Source organism: Beta vulgaris, chromosome 3 (assembly GCF_026745355.1).
Source record: "Beta vulgaris subsp. vulgaris cultivar EL10 chromosome 3, EL10.2, whole genome shotgun sequence".
NCBI lineage: Eukaryota > Viridiplantae > Streptophyta > Magnoliopsida > Caryophyllales > Amaranthaceae > Beta > Beta vulgaris.
The window spans coordinates 25,931,432-25,949,011 of NC_079204.1; the positions used below are offsets into that span (position 1 = coordinate 25,931,432).

General features: G+C 37.6%; 1 protein-coding gene across 1 annotated transcript in view; it reads left to right on the forward strand.

Annotated features, from left to right (window-relative positions):
• LOC104906870 (serine carboxypeptidase-like 7) overlaps nucleotides 1-17,580 on the forward strand; it is a 63,094-nt gene that overhangs the window by 17,193 nt on the left and 28,321 nt on the right. The window contains 3 exon segments of the mRNA XM_010695698.3: nucleotides 7,441-7,523; nucleotides 8,136-8,258; nucleotides 13,472-13,574. Coding sequence (XP_010694000.2) covers nucleotides 7,441-7,523; nucleotides 8,136-8,258; nucleotides 13,472-13,574 — 309 coding nt within the window.

Here is a 17,580-nt window from a genome sequence, read left to right on the forward strand (position 1 = left end):
AAATTCTTTGAAGTACACCATCCTGAAAAAAAAAAAAATGCGTGTTAAAAAAAGAAAGAAAGGAGCACACAAATAGCTAAGGGGAGAGGGGTCGAACATAACGACTAAGGGGAGAGGGGTCGAATGTCTTCGTCTTCAAGGGACTGTCTGGAGGTGTCAGTGTCACAGTGCTAAAGACATATGAATAACACCCCTGACAGGCTCACAGTGCTAAAGACATGTGGCCCATCACGACGGAATCCCTGCCTTCGTCTTCGTCTTCAAGGGACTGTCTGGAGGTGTCAGTGTCGCAGTGCTAAAGACATATGAATAACACCCCTGACAGGCTCACAGTGCTAAAGACATGTGGCCCATCACCGGAATCCCTGCCTTCGTCTTCGTCTTCAAGGGACTGTCTGGAGGTGTCAGTGTCGCAGTGCTAAAGACATATGAATAACACCCCTGACAGGCTCACAGTGCTAAAGACATGTGGCCATCACGACGGAATCCCTGCCTTCGTCTTCGTCTTCAAGGGACTGTCTGGAGTTGTCAGTGTCGCAGTGCTAAAGACATATGAATAACACCCCTGACAGGCTCACAGTGCTAAAGACATGTGGCCCATCACGACGGAATCCCCGCCTTCGTCTTCGTCTTCAAGGGACTGTCTGGAGGTGTCAGTGTCGCAGTGCTAAAGACATATGAATAACACCCCTGACAGGCTCACAGTGCTAAAGACATGTGGCCCATCACGACGGAATCCCCGCCTTCGTCTTCATCTTCAAGTGAACCTGTCATACACACACACAAAAAAATACACGGGTACACATGTACAAAAAAGTGATACTGTGCAAACAAAATATTCTAGACAAAAAAAGGTGTAACAAAATCATCACCTCACTAGTCTTGAGTTTCTGCAACGCTTCAAAGATAGTCTAGAAGTTCAGTATCTCGCAAAATATGATGTACTGCAAGTCAAATAAAGTATGTCAAGACCTAACCTTGTCAAAAAAAAAATGCACGCATTCACATAAAAAAAAAAAGGGTACAAAAAGACTAAAAAGGGACAGAGTGATTTTGTATAATCTTGTTTAAGATTTTCCCCGAGGCCTGATGTATGATCCACAGTGGTATACAAACTTCGTATCATCATCGTCACAAACAAATTTCAAGAAAAACAAGACTAAAAAAAAAAAAGAGCTATCATTATTATGAAGAAAATAAATTTTGATGATTATTGCAAATTTTGATATGATGATCATAATGACAACCATATACTCAAAAAAAAAAAAAAAAAAATGCATATCATGATTTAGCATTCACACGTGTAATACCATCATCAAGCATGAGAATTCATTAAGAAAAAAAAACAGGAGGTGCATCATGGGATTGCGTGGCATAAGATAAAACTAAAGTCTCAAAGAATTTTGTTCATGACGATTAACGAAATCAGAACCAGTGCTACTGCAATACTACAGTGTTGGGTAGTATATCATACAGTCCAAAAAAAAAAAATCAAATTACAAAGTCTCGGTTCTCTCTCCTCCAAACATACAAACCTTCTGCCATACAAACAAAAAAAAAAAAAGAAAAGTGCAAGGCACAAACTGAGTAACTTGTATATAATAATCACCGGTAGAAGAAAAAAGTGTGCAGCAAGCTTTTGGTTTGTTAAACATGGATATTATGAAAAAAAAAGGGGTGCAAAGATTGAAACTCACTGGACGTAGAGTTGTGAGAAGGCTCGAGTCTTAATTTTCGACGGCGACGCAGTACTGCTATATATTCTAAAAGAAGTAGAGGAAGTGCATGAAATCAGTTATCACATATATGGGGTTCATATCATCATGGCATAGAAAGCAATGTCAAGGTTTGAAGTTTGAACGTGTGTTCTGCTAACACTTGAAATTATTGTTGCCAAGTACAAAAAAAAAAAAAACAAAAAAAAAAAAAACAAAAAAAAGGGAAAAAGGGAACCGTAAACAAATTGGTATGCAAAGCCAAGAGTTTTTCTTTTTTTAAAAAAAAACATTCGGATGATGTTGACGAAGAATTCCAACATAGCAGATCATGATGGATTATACATGTATCTTGACATTAAATATTCACAAAACTTTAAGAAAAAGAAAAGTGCAAAGTATAACCAATAGTATCTTGTTGTATGCAAATGGAGAAGCCTCTGACCTCTTTAGAATTTTGGTATTTGATGATGACACTTCAGCACACTATCAAAGAATTAATGCCAGATAATAAAAAGGAGTTGGTGTTGGTAAATGTTCGAGAGTCCAAGGAGAAGATAAGTAAATAACAGGAAGCTGATGGCGTGGTTTAATTTGCAGGAAGTGCGTGTATTTATACACTGGTACATCAAAAGCCAAAACCTAGTAGGATAAGATTTGTTTTACTTGATAACAAAAAAAAAAAATTCCTAACTGGATTAAGATTGGAACTCTTGAATCTAAGACTTGATAGAGTTGGGAAAATTCATGACTCTACCTTTAAAAAGAAAATCGGCAAACAATACGGTGGTTGTCAAACCATTATCAAGTCAAACTCAAATTTATCGAGACCCTGTCACCCTTAAATACTTCAAGTCGTATACGTGACATAGTCTCGAGGGGGCAATTTGTAGACACTAAAAATTTATTAGTGTTTTACATGAAAATAAATTAATTATCATTGAGCTAAAATAAATATGATTAGCCCAATTTAATTATTTTAGCCCACTCAAATTACATATCCAAATTCGATCAAACAAATATAATTTGGGTTATAAAGTATTGGGCTAGCCCAGATTACTAGTCCATTAAGGTGGTCAAATGGCAAAGGTAAAAAAGACTTCTAAGTCATAAACGGGCCCAAACCCATAAATTACCAAGTCCATGAAGGGATCTCCATTCCCTATAAATAGACCTCACATCTCTCAGTTGAGGGGAGGGGAAAAATCATTATTCACAAGAGCTCATAAAATTCTCTTAGAATTCTCTCTGCAATTAGTCAACAAGCACATCAAAATTGTGCCGACTATTCAGATACACTCAAACATATTCGACTGAGATTCAAGCTTTGTTAGCCCTCATTCGAATATACCTAAACAAAACTCAAACTCAGGTTGACGTCGACAAAACGTCATCCCACACTCAAACTCAAATTGACGTTGACAACAGGTCAGTCTACATTCAACTCCACGTCGACACCAACACGTGTCACTCTCAAGCTACGAAACAGAATCAGAGGACTTAGTTTATTTTTCATTATAAACTGTTTACAGAGATTGTACTCAATACATTTATTGAAATATAATTTCTTTGTTACTTTGTTTCTCGTCTTATTTATTTCGACTCGAAATTTTGTGTATACAAGTACTACCACACTTATTAGTAACTTTCTATCAACATTAAACTAAATATACTTGAACTACCTCTTACTAACTCATATCATTCCAACAACAATCACAATTTGCTATCCTTATATGTTGTCTTTAATCAACCTATCAACAATAAGTAGTAATAAATAACCATCTAATAATACCAACTTATCTTAGCTTAATAGCCTTATTCAACCAACAAGAAACTGATTTGATAACTATTTGAAGATATAATTGATTTCATCCACCTAGGCTTCAATACCCAAATTAATCCACAAACTCATTCTGTTTTGCAAATAATCAACTTAATATTTTAGTGTTCTTAGAATTGAAACCAATAACATAGCAACAAGAAACAATATCAACAACAATAAAGAACAATAACAACATAAAAGGGTTAGTACCTCTGCTCACAAAAGCAGCGAAGAACAGAGGGCTGAGGAGTTTTCAAAGCTTCGGTGACGCGACTGAGCACCGAGGAACGACTAAACATCGACATGGAGGCGTAGACGAGCTAGGACGAGGCTGCGAGGCACTGGCGAGGGTGCATGTGGCTCGGGCAGGCGCCGCGAGAGCACAACAGGGGAGGGAAAACATGAGCAGCAACAGAGGAGGGAGAAGAATGACGTCGAGCCATGGCAGCCAGCAAGAACAACCACCAACGACACAACAACAATTTCACGGCAGGACAGAAACAACACCGTCGGAGTAATGGCGAAAACTGACAACAGCACTGCGGTGGCTCGCGAGCAGCACCGCGGCGACGGAATACGAACACAGGAGAGGGAGAGAGAATGAAAACAGGAGCGTCGCTTGCGGCGGAAAGACGAGACGAAGCTCCGGCGAGTTCCAACGAGGGAGGGGCGGTGGAGAGAATCAGAGTTGAGAGAAAGATTAAGGCAGAAGAAATGGGTTGGGGTTTGGAGTCCGTTTCACGAGAGAAAGAAAAGGCTAAGGGGTGGGCTTTTGCTTTTCATTAAACCGACAAGGGGGGTATTTGGGTTTCAAATAAACCGACGGATGATTATGAAAATGGGAATCGACTATAGTTGGGAACTTTCGACAAATATCACTCAGATGATTTTAAACAAATAAAATACAAACACATAATATAAATAATTTCATAAAATTAAACAAATAAATATATTACAAATACAACACAAAGAAATATTCATACTCCAACTCATATGCAATAAAAAATTTCGGAACATAATTAACTTAATAATTATAATTAGCTTTTTAACAAACGCGCTTAAAAACAGGGCTATTACAGTGTTGGTGCGAAAACACAATGACTTTAGGTTGAGACGAACATGGTGTATGAGTCTTCGACGAAGATGGTGGTTGGTTCTTCGACGAGTGACGAGCGAGGATGAGAGATTATGGAGAGCCTTCGAGGAGGGACAAGTGAGGATAAGGGTGGCGATTGAGGGACAAACGATTATGCTCTATTGGAGAAGACCGACCTGAGGGGTGAAATCCATTCCTTCCGACGATGACAACGGACTTGGTGGAGTCACGCGAGATTTCGTCAATGTGCAGCGAGAATGAAGTTTATGTTCAGCGAGGATGATGAGAGGCGAACGAACACATTGGTTGTGGAGGATGAGAGAGGCTAGCAGACAAGAGTGAGAGATGAGAGAGAAAGAGCATCGAAAAAGGGAGGAAGGGTGGTGGTGGCAGCCGAATTCCGGCAAGGACAGGCAAAGGAAGGAAGGAGCGGCACATGGAAAGAGCAGCGGCTGAACATAGAGAAATAGGATTTTTTAGGTTTGGAGGAGAGATGGGAGAAGGTAATAGGGTAGGAGAGGATCGAACGGTTTAGTTTGTTTTATGACATGTATCTAACGGTTAATATTCATGATCTGTGTGCTTTGTGTTATTTTCTTGTGTGCCCTTGATTATGATGATCTAACGGTTTAGATTTTGCCCATTAGATGATTTTGGATTTTGCCTTAAGAAAACAAATAATCCTACCAAATTATTATTCATAACAACTAATCTCCATGTTTCACGTTCCTAAACCCCAAATATCATACCTTATAACCCCATTTTTCAAATAAGAATATAATTATATATAGTAGTAATCTCATATCCACTACTTGATCGTATATTCGTAGTTAATATATAATACTCATTATTATTATCGTTAGTTATGCTATTAGAACATATTAAGAGTCTATACTCATTAATAATCAATCGCGTATTAGTTAGAATGATTCCAATATTATTATATCGTACCAAAGTATTTAAGTCTACTGATAAAATAGTTTGTTTATAGTCACTATATACAAAGTTAAGACATATATCTCAAGTAGATGTTTTTTGTTTCAAAATACATTTCTTATAAAGACGATTAACTCAAATATTATATTGTTATCTTAATTAGCCTATCAACTACCATTGACACATTCGTTTAGTATAATATGTAATTTGAATCATTCAAGTAGATTTCTTTGTTTATAAAACGCATTACACTCGAGGACGATTATCATAATGATTACCCACTTACATTGACTAATCTATACACTAATCCATTTGTATTACTTTGTGTTTATACTAATGTATACTATCTAGAAATGTAATACGTTGATCTATACACTATCTATACATCGACATGTAGTCGAAATGCAATACATTAATCTATGTACTAATTTAGTTTAGCCTAGTGATTACCCCCTACATTGGCTTCCGTCACGTTATACTCGTATTAGCTTGTGTTGATCGACTTTAATCATCATTATCACCAATTATGATCACATTATACTCGTATTGTTTTTTGGTCAATGATATGAGATTTAAGAAATGATAATGTTTATGGACAAGGGAATAACCGAGTAATTGACTAAGTGTTAAATTACTATATGGTTGTGCAACTTATGAATCCAGCCTCGTTGTAATCACTTAGGTCTCACATATCCGGCGTTGTAAACACGAATGTATGATTGTCATTTGTTATAGTATTATAACATATTAAGAGTCGTTATACTAATTTATAATCAATATAGTATTAGATTGGTTTTACAACTATTTTGATATCAACAACCTTATATTAAAATGATTTAACGTATTAGTATTTATATTGTTATTGTTAGTATTTCTGTTCTTATTTGTATTCCTGTTGCTATTGTTAGCCTTGTTACTATTACTGTTATTATTTGTATTTTTATCTATTATCATTGTCACTTTATGTTTATTAGTATTATTATTCTCATTATCATCATAGCTATTTACAAACTTATATATCAATCATAATGCTTATAGTAATAAATCATCAATATAAAGTTTGAAATTAATCGTCTACTCGTTATTATTATCGTTGGTTATAGTATATAATATTAAAACATATGATGAGTCGTTCTAGTCCTTCAATCATTATAGTGGTTTTACGCAGTTGATTATTCGAAATAAAAGTTGACTAAGAGAATAAACTAAACATTACGGTAATCAATATAGTGTTTTTATTGGTTTTTCGTTGTCATCCATATATTTATCGCACACACACATATGTATATATATGTCGATCTTAATACTTTTATTAATATGATTCGTTTACAAAATACATAACAAAATCAAGATGTTCCGATCAGGAGTTACCCGAAGTTGAATGGAGGTTCAATAGCGAATGGACCTGATGTTTCATAATGATTGAACTAAGGTCATTACTAATTCAACCCGAGTACATTTGACTTAACGCAACCGTACATGAAACCTAAATACGACCTGCGCAAACCGGGCAAAAAAAATATCAACGGGTGATCATATCAGGGATTGGATCGATTCGTAAATAGAACGCTCAGACCTGTTCTGCACCCGGGAATCCAATGATTCAAATGTGTTCGACCCAGTTGAACAAAACCTGACCAATCATGACCTAGGACACTGACAATCAAAATCCTGACCTGTCTGGGTATGACCTGGTTTGCCGTGGGTATACCTAGAACCTGTTTGAGAACCTGTTTTGACACCACTAATCTTATCTAGGATCCTATACCACTTCTTTTTGGTATGAACCAAATTTGATCACATCTTATCTCTTTAATAAAATATCAAAACAATTTGAGTTAGTGTTCGGCACTTGTTTGCTCATTATGTAGGTCCTCTGATGTTCAATAATTCTGCTTGCGATTGGCACTCGAAATCACCAACGTTTCAGTTAAATCCGTCTTCTTGGACAAAGGTAAGTGGATTCGAGTGGATTGGACTTTGCCAAATCTAAATCCAGTCCAAAGTTTTTTGAGTCAAGTCTGATCCAGATATTTTTTGAGCCCAGTCTAGTCGGATGATTTTTTCTTGAGTCTGAATCCAGTCCGGTCCGATTATTATATATTTTTTTTTTCCTCGATTTTGATTCAATGATTCACAAAATTTTCTCATAATTGAATTTGAAAAATTAAGTTCATTATATCCATTCCATAAAATAAGTCACATACATTTTTTATATTACATATATAAATATTAAATAAATATACATTATATATATAAATATTAAATATATATTATATATAAAAATATTTTTGGACTGGACTGGACTTACTGGACTCCAAAGCGGTGAGTCCAAATCCAGTCCGAAAATATTTGGACTCGAAATTATAGTCCGAGTCCGGTCCAATAAAAATTCTATCCAGTCTAGTCCGACAAGTTTGGACTGGATTGGATTGGATTGGACCCTGGACTCTTCGCAGTATCTTCTCATTAAAAAAATAGCTCTCACACGTCTATCTAATTTGGATTTTCAAACTTTATCGGTAAAGAAGTCAATAGCTCTCACACGAACGTGTTTGATTTTCAGGTAGCTAGCATTATATTTCTGGACTCACCCGTTGGCACAGGCTTCTCTTATGCTACAAATCCAGAAGGTTACTACAGTGATGATATTACAGCATCACGGCATATATATCAGTTTTTGACAAAGGTGAGGAATCTATATATTGTTGATGTGCTCGATTGGAATATTTAATGACAAAGACCCTCAACTAATGTACTATGGCATATGCCTCAAAAGCATTTACTTCCAAGAAACTCATTTAGCTTGACTTATATAGTTATATATACTGTTTTGGGATAGCACCCTAGTTTTATCTAAACATGGAAGACTATTGGTATATTTCATCTGCTCCAACAGCCTCATACTAATGTCTTACTTCAGAAATTCTATATTACATCTGATCTTTCCTATACTCTTTCATTGCTGTTTTCCGAAGAGAAATGTTGGTTTTATGGGATCACAAGAACCTTCCCTGACTGAAAACAGTGGAGATTAGTTACTATATGACACAATAATATATACAGTAGATCGTAAATAGATAAAATAGCAATAGGGAGAGGCAAAAGGTCACCGTAGAGGCCTAACCATGCTCTTTCGCATACTCAAAGAAGAATCACGGAGATCTTCGCAATCTACAACTATTAGGATAAAGGTATAAGGAAGAACTAAAAGGGTGATTTTACATATTATGCTCCACACTGACGTTGTACTGACACATTGTTCCTGTATAACTAACTCTATGCAATAAGAAGAAACAAAAAGGTCGAGATCTGCACTTTGGAATTTTTCCATTTTATTCTATTACATGCGCTGTGTACAGGTTAATAGAATATCTAGGTTCACCAAGACAATAGAGTGCAGTCCAAGACAATAACAGAAGTACAAGCACTTTCTATTGCTAAAAGGCATAATTGCTCCTTCTAGAGAATACTTCAATATTTCCCAACATTTCCTCCTACAACACTGTGTTTCCTCTTAGAAGTCATCTATATGGGAAGTTTGTTGGTTTATTGCAGATCACTTCATCCTGTAATAAACTGAGCAGTTGTGGATATTTAATTTCATGAGGCAAAGCTTCCTCATTTACTATGCTACAGTTGTACACCGAGCTAACCCCTGATTCTTTTTTATTATACTGTGCTCAACTTAGTTTGTCCTTGGAAAATTACATATACTCCGAGTGAGAAGTTCACTTATTTAATTTTCATATGCTCATCTCTCTGTGAAAATTCTGCATGTAGATTTAATCTTTTCAAGTTCTTTCTAGGAAGACTGATCTTCTTACATGGTTTGTCTTCTGTAGTTCTTTTGAAAATTTGGGTACCTATAATTTAGTTGATTGGTTCTCAAAAAAGTATTGCGAACCTAGTGCTTTGCCCTAAGATTTAATACCAAAAACGACATTCAGATTAGTTAGCAATTAATTCAGGTTATGAAAAAACTTTTTTTATTTTTTATTGTAGAATCCCTGAGTTTGGGACATTATAGGGGAACAATGAAATCTGAGTAATTCTTTAGCTGTGAAATTAGTTTGCCTATGTTTTGCATAGCAAGTAGAAGTAAGCAATGTGAGAAAGGGTCATTTCTTTTTATGCCTGTATATGAAGCATAAGCTCCACGTGAAGTGCAATCTTATGAAGCATGGTGGTAATGCCATTTATTAGTTGTTTTACAAACTTCTTGAGGAATTATCATCTTTGGTTGAACTTCATCTGAAAAAAGCCATTCAAAGGAGTCATATGCTCCCTTAAGATCCAGTTTAAGCATACACCTAGAAGAAACATGCTCTTTTTGTGTTGTGCAATATGTAATCCCATGCATTATCTAGAGCGAAAGCTGTGAACTACTTCCTTTTGTCTAAAAGTAAGAACCATATGAACAGTTTTGAGCAAGGTGGCATTTGTTGTGACGTCTAGTTAAGGTCGTGAGAGACCCTAGGAACAAGAGGAATCGGTATGGTGTATATTGTTTCAACTGTTTCCTGTTGTCAGAGACAATGTGAACTTGCTTTGCATACCACTAGACAAAACTCGAGCATAATCTGGTTAATGCAGACTTATGCAGTAGGAATTTCAAACTTTTCGTGTGCCATTCCAGGTGCAGAGTTTCCTGTTGGTTTAAAATCAACAAAAGCTTTCCGTGACTGCTTTACTATAGACGGCATAACTGCCCTTAGGATTTTGAACTATAAATTCATGTTCGAAGGTGTACAATGTACATATCTGCAATCCCAAGAATAGTCCGAGGCTTACGTCATCATAATTTTGCTGGTAAATATTATTTTGTGATCGACAGCTGCTGTAGTATGCTGCAGTTGCGACATAGATTCTCGTGGTATGTTAGATGGTGTTACAAGCTTAAGGTTGACGTCAAGTTTTCTAAGTATGAAGATTTGTATTGTTTTTCCTTTTTTTTCTGCTCTTACTCAAATCAGCTCTCTGAATTACCATTTACCAATCATAGTAATCTTCTCGTGTCCTCCAACTGATTTTCCGTATAGCCTTTCTAATCCTATACTTTCTAAATACTTGACACAATTTGAGTTTTGTACTATTCGCTCACTCTTCTTTGACCGTTCTTTACTTCTTTGTGATTCTAAATAAAGTAAAAATATAATACACAAAGTCTTATTATATTCGTCTAAATATATACTTTCAAAACGTCAACTTTTTATAATTTTTATTATATTCGCCAGTAATGTTAAGCCGAGGAAATCTAGGGTGCGAGTGGTGTAGAGAGTAGGAATACTCCAAAGTGTAGAGTAGCGAAGGTGGGGAACAAGAGGAGAGAGAATGTAGGTTTGAGGCATTGTATTAAATATCGGCCGCATCAATTCGGTTCGCCCGAGTTGTAACGAATTTCAGCTTTCGCGAACCGAATTCGACCCGACCGCCTTCTTGTAATACACCGAGATTTCGCCCGTTCCAACCGAGACGACGAAATATCCCCCGCATTTCCCGTTACAAGATGCGATATTCAGATTTTTCTTCCAGAAAACAAACCCTAGATCCATAAATTGAAGATGAAAAACGTGATTTCTTTAATGGAAACATTGGGACTTTTGCTCCGAAGGTTGATTCCAATTTAAAACATATAAATTTCGTCATCAGTATAAAAGTCATCGGCAATTTCTGCGGCCACGGGGAAGAAGACAAAGAAGTAGCCAAGAGAAACATGTATTGATGAATGATGGGCTCATGGCTGGATTAGGTTACTTTATATTGTTAATCTATTTTTTTATTATCATCTTAGTTTGGAAGAGAAAGAGTAACCAGTGCTTGCAAATTGCAATACAGATGTATTTTTATTATTGTTTTGAGACATGCAGTACAACTTTCTCTCTCTTAAATTCTTACTTTTTTTATTTTGGGTAAAGAAAAGTCAAGTGCATTGTTTTTAACACTTTTGACTTTTCAACTCCATATTTCTTAACTTAGACAAGAAACATGATAAGAAATTTTTTTAAAGATAAAATTCGTTCGCGGCAACCGCGATGTGGTCCGCGACAAACATATCCGTTCCGTTCCAACTAAACGGTGACCGTTCCTGTTATTGCGATCGAAACCGTATTTTCGAACCATGGTTTGAGGAGAACCGTTCATGGTGGGTTTCAAAAATGAACGGTATTGGATGGTGGTTCGTGTGAACTATGTAAGTTTTACGAAAAGGATGAGGAGCTAGCTCAAGTGGTAGAGCACTCCCCTTTGATCTCTGAGGTCAGGGGTTCGATCTTTACCCCCATTATGTTGGGGGTATTTCCTTAGCATGCTTTGCATGCTTTACCAGCTAATGTGCTGGTAGTTCCTACAAGGCTAGTAGCCTTGGTAAGGGTTAGCCCTTGGGCTGACTTAATTTCCCAATATAAAAAAAATGTAAGTTTTACGAAGTGAAGAAGAAGATGACATGGAGGAAGTGAGGAATTGGAGGAGAGAGAAAGGTGAAGAGTAAGTAGATCTTAGATTTGAAGGCAATTTTGGAGGAGATTATGAGATTTTCAATAGTGAGAGGATGGGAATGAGAAATTGGTGGAGGACAAGCACTATCTGAGGTTGGACAGTGGGAGGATTGGTAGTGGAGGTGATGTGGTTTGGTGGTGGTGTTGGGTGGGGGGTCGGTAGTGGTTCCAAGGTGGTTGGCATGGGGTTTTGGTGGCTAGGTGGTGCATGAGGAGGGGGCTTGGTGGAGAGAGAAAGAAAGGGAAGAAGGGTATGGATGGAAGGTTAATTAGGGTTTAGGGGTTAATTATAGGATAATGACTAACATCGTTAGCCTTCGGTTAGAAAAAAGGCATGTTGTGTTATTTGTGTAAAATTAAAGGTATTTGGTGTATTTCCATAAGTTGCAGGGTATATTGTGAATTACGTGAAAACTGGGGGACATTTGGTGAAAAAACTGAAGATTAAAGATATGATTCCCTTGAGTTGGATTGACTTTCTTCCTTGAGGGTTAGTATTTCTTATAGATGTATTATATCTGGTACCCGTGAGAAGGAAAATATGGTTAAACAGCAAAAGTTGCAAACCATTTTATACATCATGGGTTACGATTGGTTCTTTACACATACAATTGCTACAAATCACTAAATTGCACTTTATGTCACTTTTTTGAACTTATCTAAACTTTATTTATTTATTTGCGATTGAAATTGAGTAGCCTTAATCTGAATATATTATCTCAATTGATTGGCACTTATCTAAAGGTATTTTCTTTGCCTAAACTAAAAGGGATTGTTTGGTTCACAATGCAGTTTAATCTAGTTAGCCAAGCTGTATTGTTGCTGTTTGGTCTAGTTTTTGTCACAAACCGTACTGACATGAATTTCAGACACCACAAATCGAAATATTTTTTTTTTCCTGTTTTGCGTCCTAATCCCTCTTTTAATATTTATCACCTTCTTGTTGGATTTAAATTTGTGCAAGTCATATGTCACTAACTCTTTTCAAATCTTTGGTTTCTCTCATATGCCATTCTTTTTTTATTGTGGATGTTATTAGTCTTCTTTTGTTTGGTTGATGGAATTTTCTTACGGAAGCTCATTTATTTTCACTTTAATTTCTTTCTATACTTAGGGCCTGTTCTCCCCAGCTTATTTTCAGTTCAATTCAGTTCAGCTTTGGACAATACTTTTACTCTCACATATCACTATTCATTTCAGTTCAATTCAGTTCAATTCAGTTAAGTTCAGTTCAATTCAGTTCAGTTCAGCTGTTTTATGCCAAAGAGAACAAGCCCTTAATTTGAATAACCTTTTTAAGACCTATCTGAAGTCTCCTTTCCTAATAAAATCTGTCTGAACTATGATGTTCGTTTACAAAGTAATATTCTTTTTAATATTAATGTCTTTCTTATTTTGCGTATAGTGGCTTGCTGACCATGCTGAATTCCATAATCATTCGCTTTACGTTGCGGGGGATTCCTATAGTGGCAGGATTGTCCCTGTTGTTGTACAAGAGATTTTCCAGGGTAAACTTCTTATATATATATATATATACAACTTGAATACATAACTTTCTTCTTTTTGTCAAATAAGATGGTTGATATTTGTCATTAGTGCATCAATTATTATGTTGAAGTTGATTATTGATATTTGTTTGCTTGATGAGGTTTTTCTTTCCTTCTGTTTGTTCTGTCTCTCGCTGTTTACTATCTTGTTTTAGCCTTGAAGAAAGTTCTCGTATGTGTAATTCCCTCAATTGGAAGACATAATGTATGACTTCTATGCTTTAGCTGTTAGCCTCATTATTTATATCTATATCCTTGCCTGGGAGCATCTAACTGCAGTCTGCAGCTTCTAAACTCCATTGAGCTCGTCCATTTTGCCCGCATCTACTTCAGATGGGATGTGTGTTCCAGTTGCATCATATATCAACATCTCTGTATGCTTTTGTATTATTCACTACTATCCATTTTGGAGACTATGGATGAGAATGGGGAGTGGAAAGGGCACTGAGCAGGTTGGTATCTAGTTTGAGTTTGTAATAATATGCCTTGAATGTTGTGATTGAAAGGTGTTCGAAGAAATGCGTAAAAGGAGCAAGCTGCGCCTCGCCCGGGCAGGTCGGGGGTGCAAGTAGTTTTGGAAGAGCGAAGTTCCCCCCGGTCGGGCGGATCTTGCCCGGGCAATTTCGGTCGGGCCCGTGTGCAAATCTGGAGAAGCAAAATCCCGCTCAAGCAGGTCGGCAGATTTCGCGGAAAACACGTTTTGAGCCGCTGAGTATAAATAGGTTATTTTAACTAGGTTTTAAACGACGGAAAAATACTTCTATTCTCTCGATAATCTGTTCTCTTCTCATAATAAAATATTCTCTCTCTCTGCCGTGGACGTAGCCAAATTGGTGAACCATGTAAATTTGTTGTCTGCTTTTATTGTTTTTGCATTCGTTATTTGTTTCTCTGTCACGTCTGTTATAACAAATTGGTATCAAGAGCTTTGGTGTTCGATCTGTGTGAAAAAGATGTCTGGGATGAATGTCAAAATTGATAAATTTACTGGGAGGAATAGTTTTAGTCTGTGGTAAATCAAGATGCGGGCTTTATTGAAGCAATAGGGGTTGTGGGCACCGTTGGCAAAGAAGGCAACAGATTCAGTCACCGCTGAGATGGAAATTCAAGAGGAAAAGGCGCATTCAACAATTATGTCGTGTCTGTCTGACGACATAATTGCTGAAGTTGCAGAGCAGGAAACTGCTGCTGGTCTGTGGTTGCAGTTAGAGAGTTTATACATGACGAAATCTCTAACCAACAAGTTGCTTTTGAAGCAACGTCTGTTCAGCCTGCGTATGCAGGAAGGTACGTCTCTAAGAGATCACTTAGATAAACTAAATACTATCTTGCTAGATCTGCGAAACATTGATGTTAAAATAGATGATGAGGATGCTGCTTTAATATTGTTGGTATCTTTGCCTGTATCATATGAGAATTTTGTGGATTCTTTTATTGTTGGGAAAGATAGTATGTCGTTAGAAAAAGTGAGATATGCTCTCCATACTAGAGAGGTCCGTCATCATGCTTCTGGTTCTAGTACAGAGACAAAAGAAATCTGGTAAAAAGAAGACGAACTTTAAAAGTTCGAATTCTAAGGGTCCTAAAACTACTGATATATGTAATTACTGTAAGGAAAAGGGACACTGGAAAAATGAATGTCCTAAGAAAAAAGAAGCAGCAGGACAAGAATGAAGGCTCTGCTGCTCTGGCAAAAACTGGAGGTGATTATGAGGAAGATCTGGCCCTAGTAGTTAACAGCCAATCACATTGTAGGGATGTGTGGGTTCTTGATTCTGGGGCGTCGTATCATATTAGTCCATGCAGGGAGTGGTTTTCGATTTACAAGCAGATAGATGGAGGCAATGTTTCTATGGCCAATAATGCTGCCTGCAAAGTAGTTGGAATAGGCTCTATCAGGGTGAGGACTCATGATGGTACATTTTGTACCTTGAACGAAGTTAGACATGTTCCATTAATGACAAAGAATCTGATATCTTTGAGTCTTCTAGATAGCAAGGGTCTCAATTTTCAAGGTGAGGGTGGAGTTATGAGTGTCTATAAAGGTTCAAAGGTGGTTATGAAAGGTATTAAAGATGGTACCTTATATATTCTTCAGGGGTCTACTGTGACAGCATCTGCTGCTGTTGCATCATCTGAGATTCACAAGGAGGAGTTGACCAAGTTGTGGCATATGAGACTTGGGCAGATGGGTGAAAGAAGGATGCAAATTCTGTCAAAGAGGGATCTTTTATGTAATACCCCTTATGATTGCTTTAAAGGGATTTAACAGGCTACTCATTCCAACAAGATGCATCTTTCTTTTAGGGAGCTCATTTCCTTAGTTACTCCACGGTTAAGCGTGCTTGGCTGGGAGTAGTCCAGGGATGGGTGACCTCCTGGGAAGTTTCTGTTGGCCCTGGATGCGCATTGGCGACAATATACTCGACTACGTATGGGTCAGGGTGTTGCAAATGGTATCATAGCAACCCTGCGACCGCGTGTTGGGGTGACCCTAAGGCTGTCAGACCGAATATTAGGAGTCCTCAGGCGCCTAGTGGGGGAGGATTCTGGGGCTGCATTGTCATAAGGAGCGACCCAGAGGTCGTCAAATCGAATATCTGGAGTTTCCGGCAATTAGTTTCCAGGCTGGGGCGACCCACAGGTCGTTGTGGCCGAATATGTGGAGTCCTCAGGTGCAACGAGGGCGTTGCTGTTCTCAAGTGGGGGTGTATGTAATACCCCTCATGATTGCTTTAAAGGGATTTAGCAGGCTACTCATTCCAACAAGATAGATGCATCTTTCTTTTAGGGAGCTCATTTCCTTAGTTACTCCAGAGTTAAGCGTGCTTGGCTGGGAGTAGTCCAGGGATGGGTGACCTCCTGGGAAGTTTCTCAGGGTGTGCATGAGTGAGGATAAAATGCGCCGGAAGAACTTGTGTTGGTTATTGAGGACAGTTGTTGGCCCTGCATGTGCATTGGTGACAATATACTCGACTCCGTATGGGTCGGGGTGTTACATTCTATGTGGGCACAAGGTGCAGAATCTATAGTTTTGTGAGCACTGTGTGTTTGGGAAGCTTCATCGCAGCAAGTTTCCAAAGGCAGTTCATACAACGAAAGGTACTCTTGATTATATCCATTCTGATTGTTGGGGACCTTACCGAGTTGCATCTATTGGAGGTCACAGGTATTTTGTGTCAATGATTGATGATTATTCAAGAATGACTTGGGTGATTATGATGAAGTATAAGAGTGAGGCTTTCAAGAATTTCAAACAGTGGAAGGTTTTAGTGGAAAATCAAGTTGAAAGGGAGGTCTAAAGGCTGCGTACTGATAATGGTTTGGAGTTCTGTTGGTTTGAGTTCGATGAGTTCTGCAAAAATGGAGGTATTGCTCGCCATCATACTGTTAGATATACGCCACAACAGAATGGAGTTGCAGAACGCATGAATCAGACACTGTTGGAGAGAGCAAGGTGCATGCTCTCAAATGCTGGGATGGCTAGGAGGTTTTGGGCAGAAGCTATAAGTACAACTTGCTATCTGATCAATCGTGGACCCCGTATAGGTATTGACTGTAAAACACCTTATGATGTGTGGTCTGGTAAGCTTGCAGGTTATTCTCTATTGAGAGTCTTTGGTTCTATTGTCTATTACTCCATCCGTCCTTTATTAGTTTACCCTTTTGTTTTTGCACAGAGTTTTAGGAGAAATAATGTTGTGGGTCATAGAAAGAAAGAGAAACTATAATTTTATATTAAAATTAGATGTATGTGATGAAAAGTTTGTGGTCCCATTCCAAAAACAGCAAAAAAAGAAAGGGATAAACTAATAAGGGACACCCTTAAAAGGAATACGGGTGAACTAATAGAGGACGGAGGGAGTATCATGTAAATGAGGGAAAATTAGAACCTAGAGCTAAGAAGGATGTATTTGTGGGTTTTGGGAGTGGAGTTAAGGGCTATAGAGTATGGTCACCTTATGGA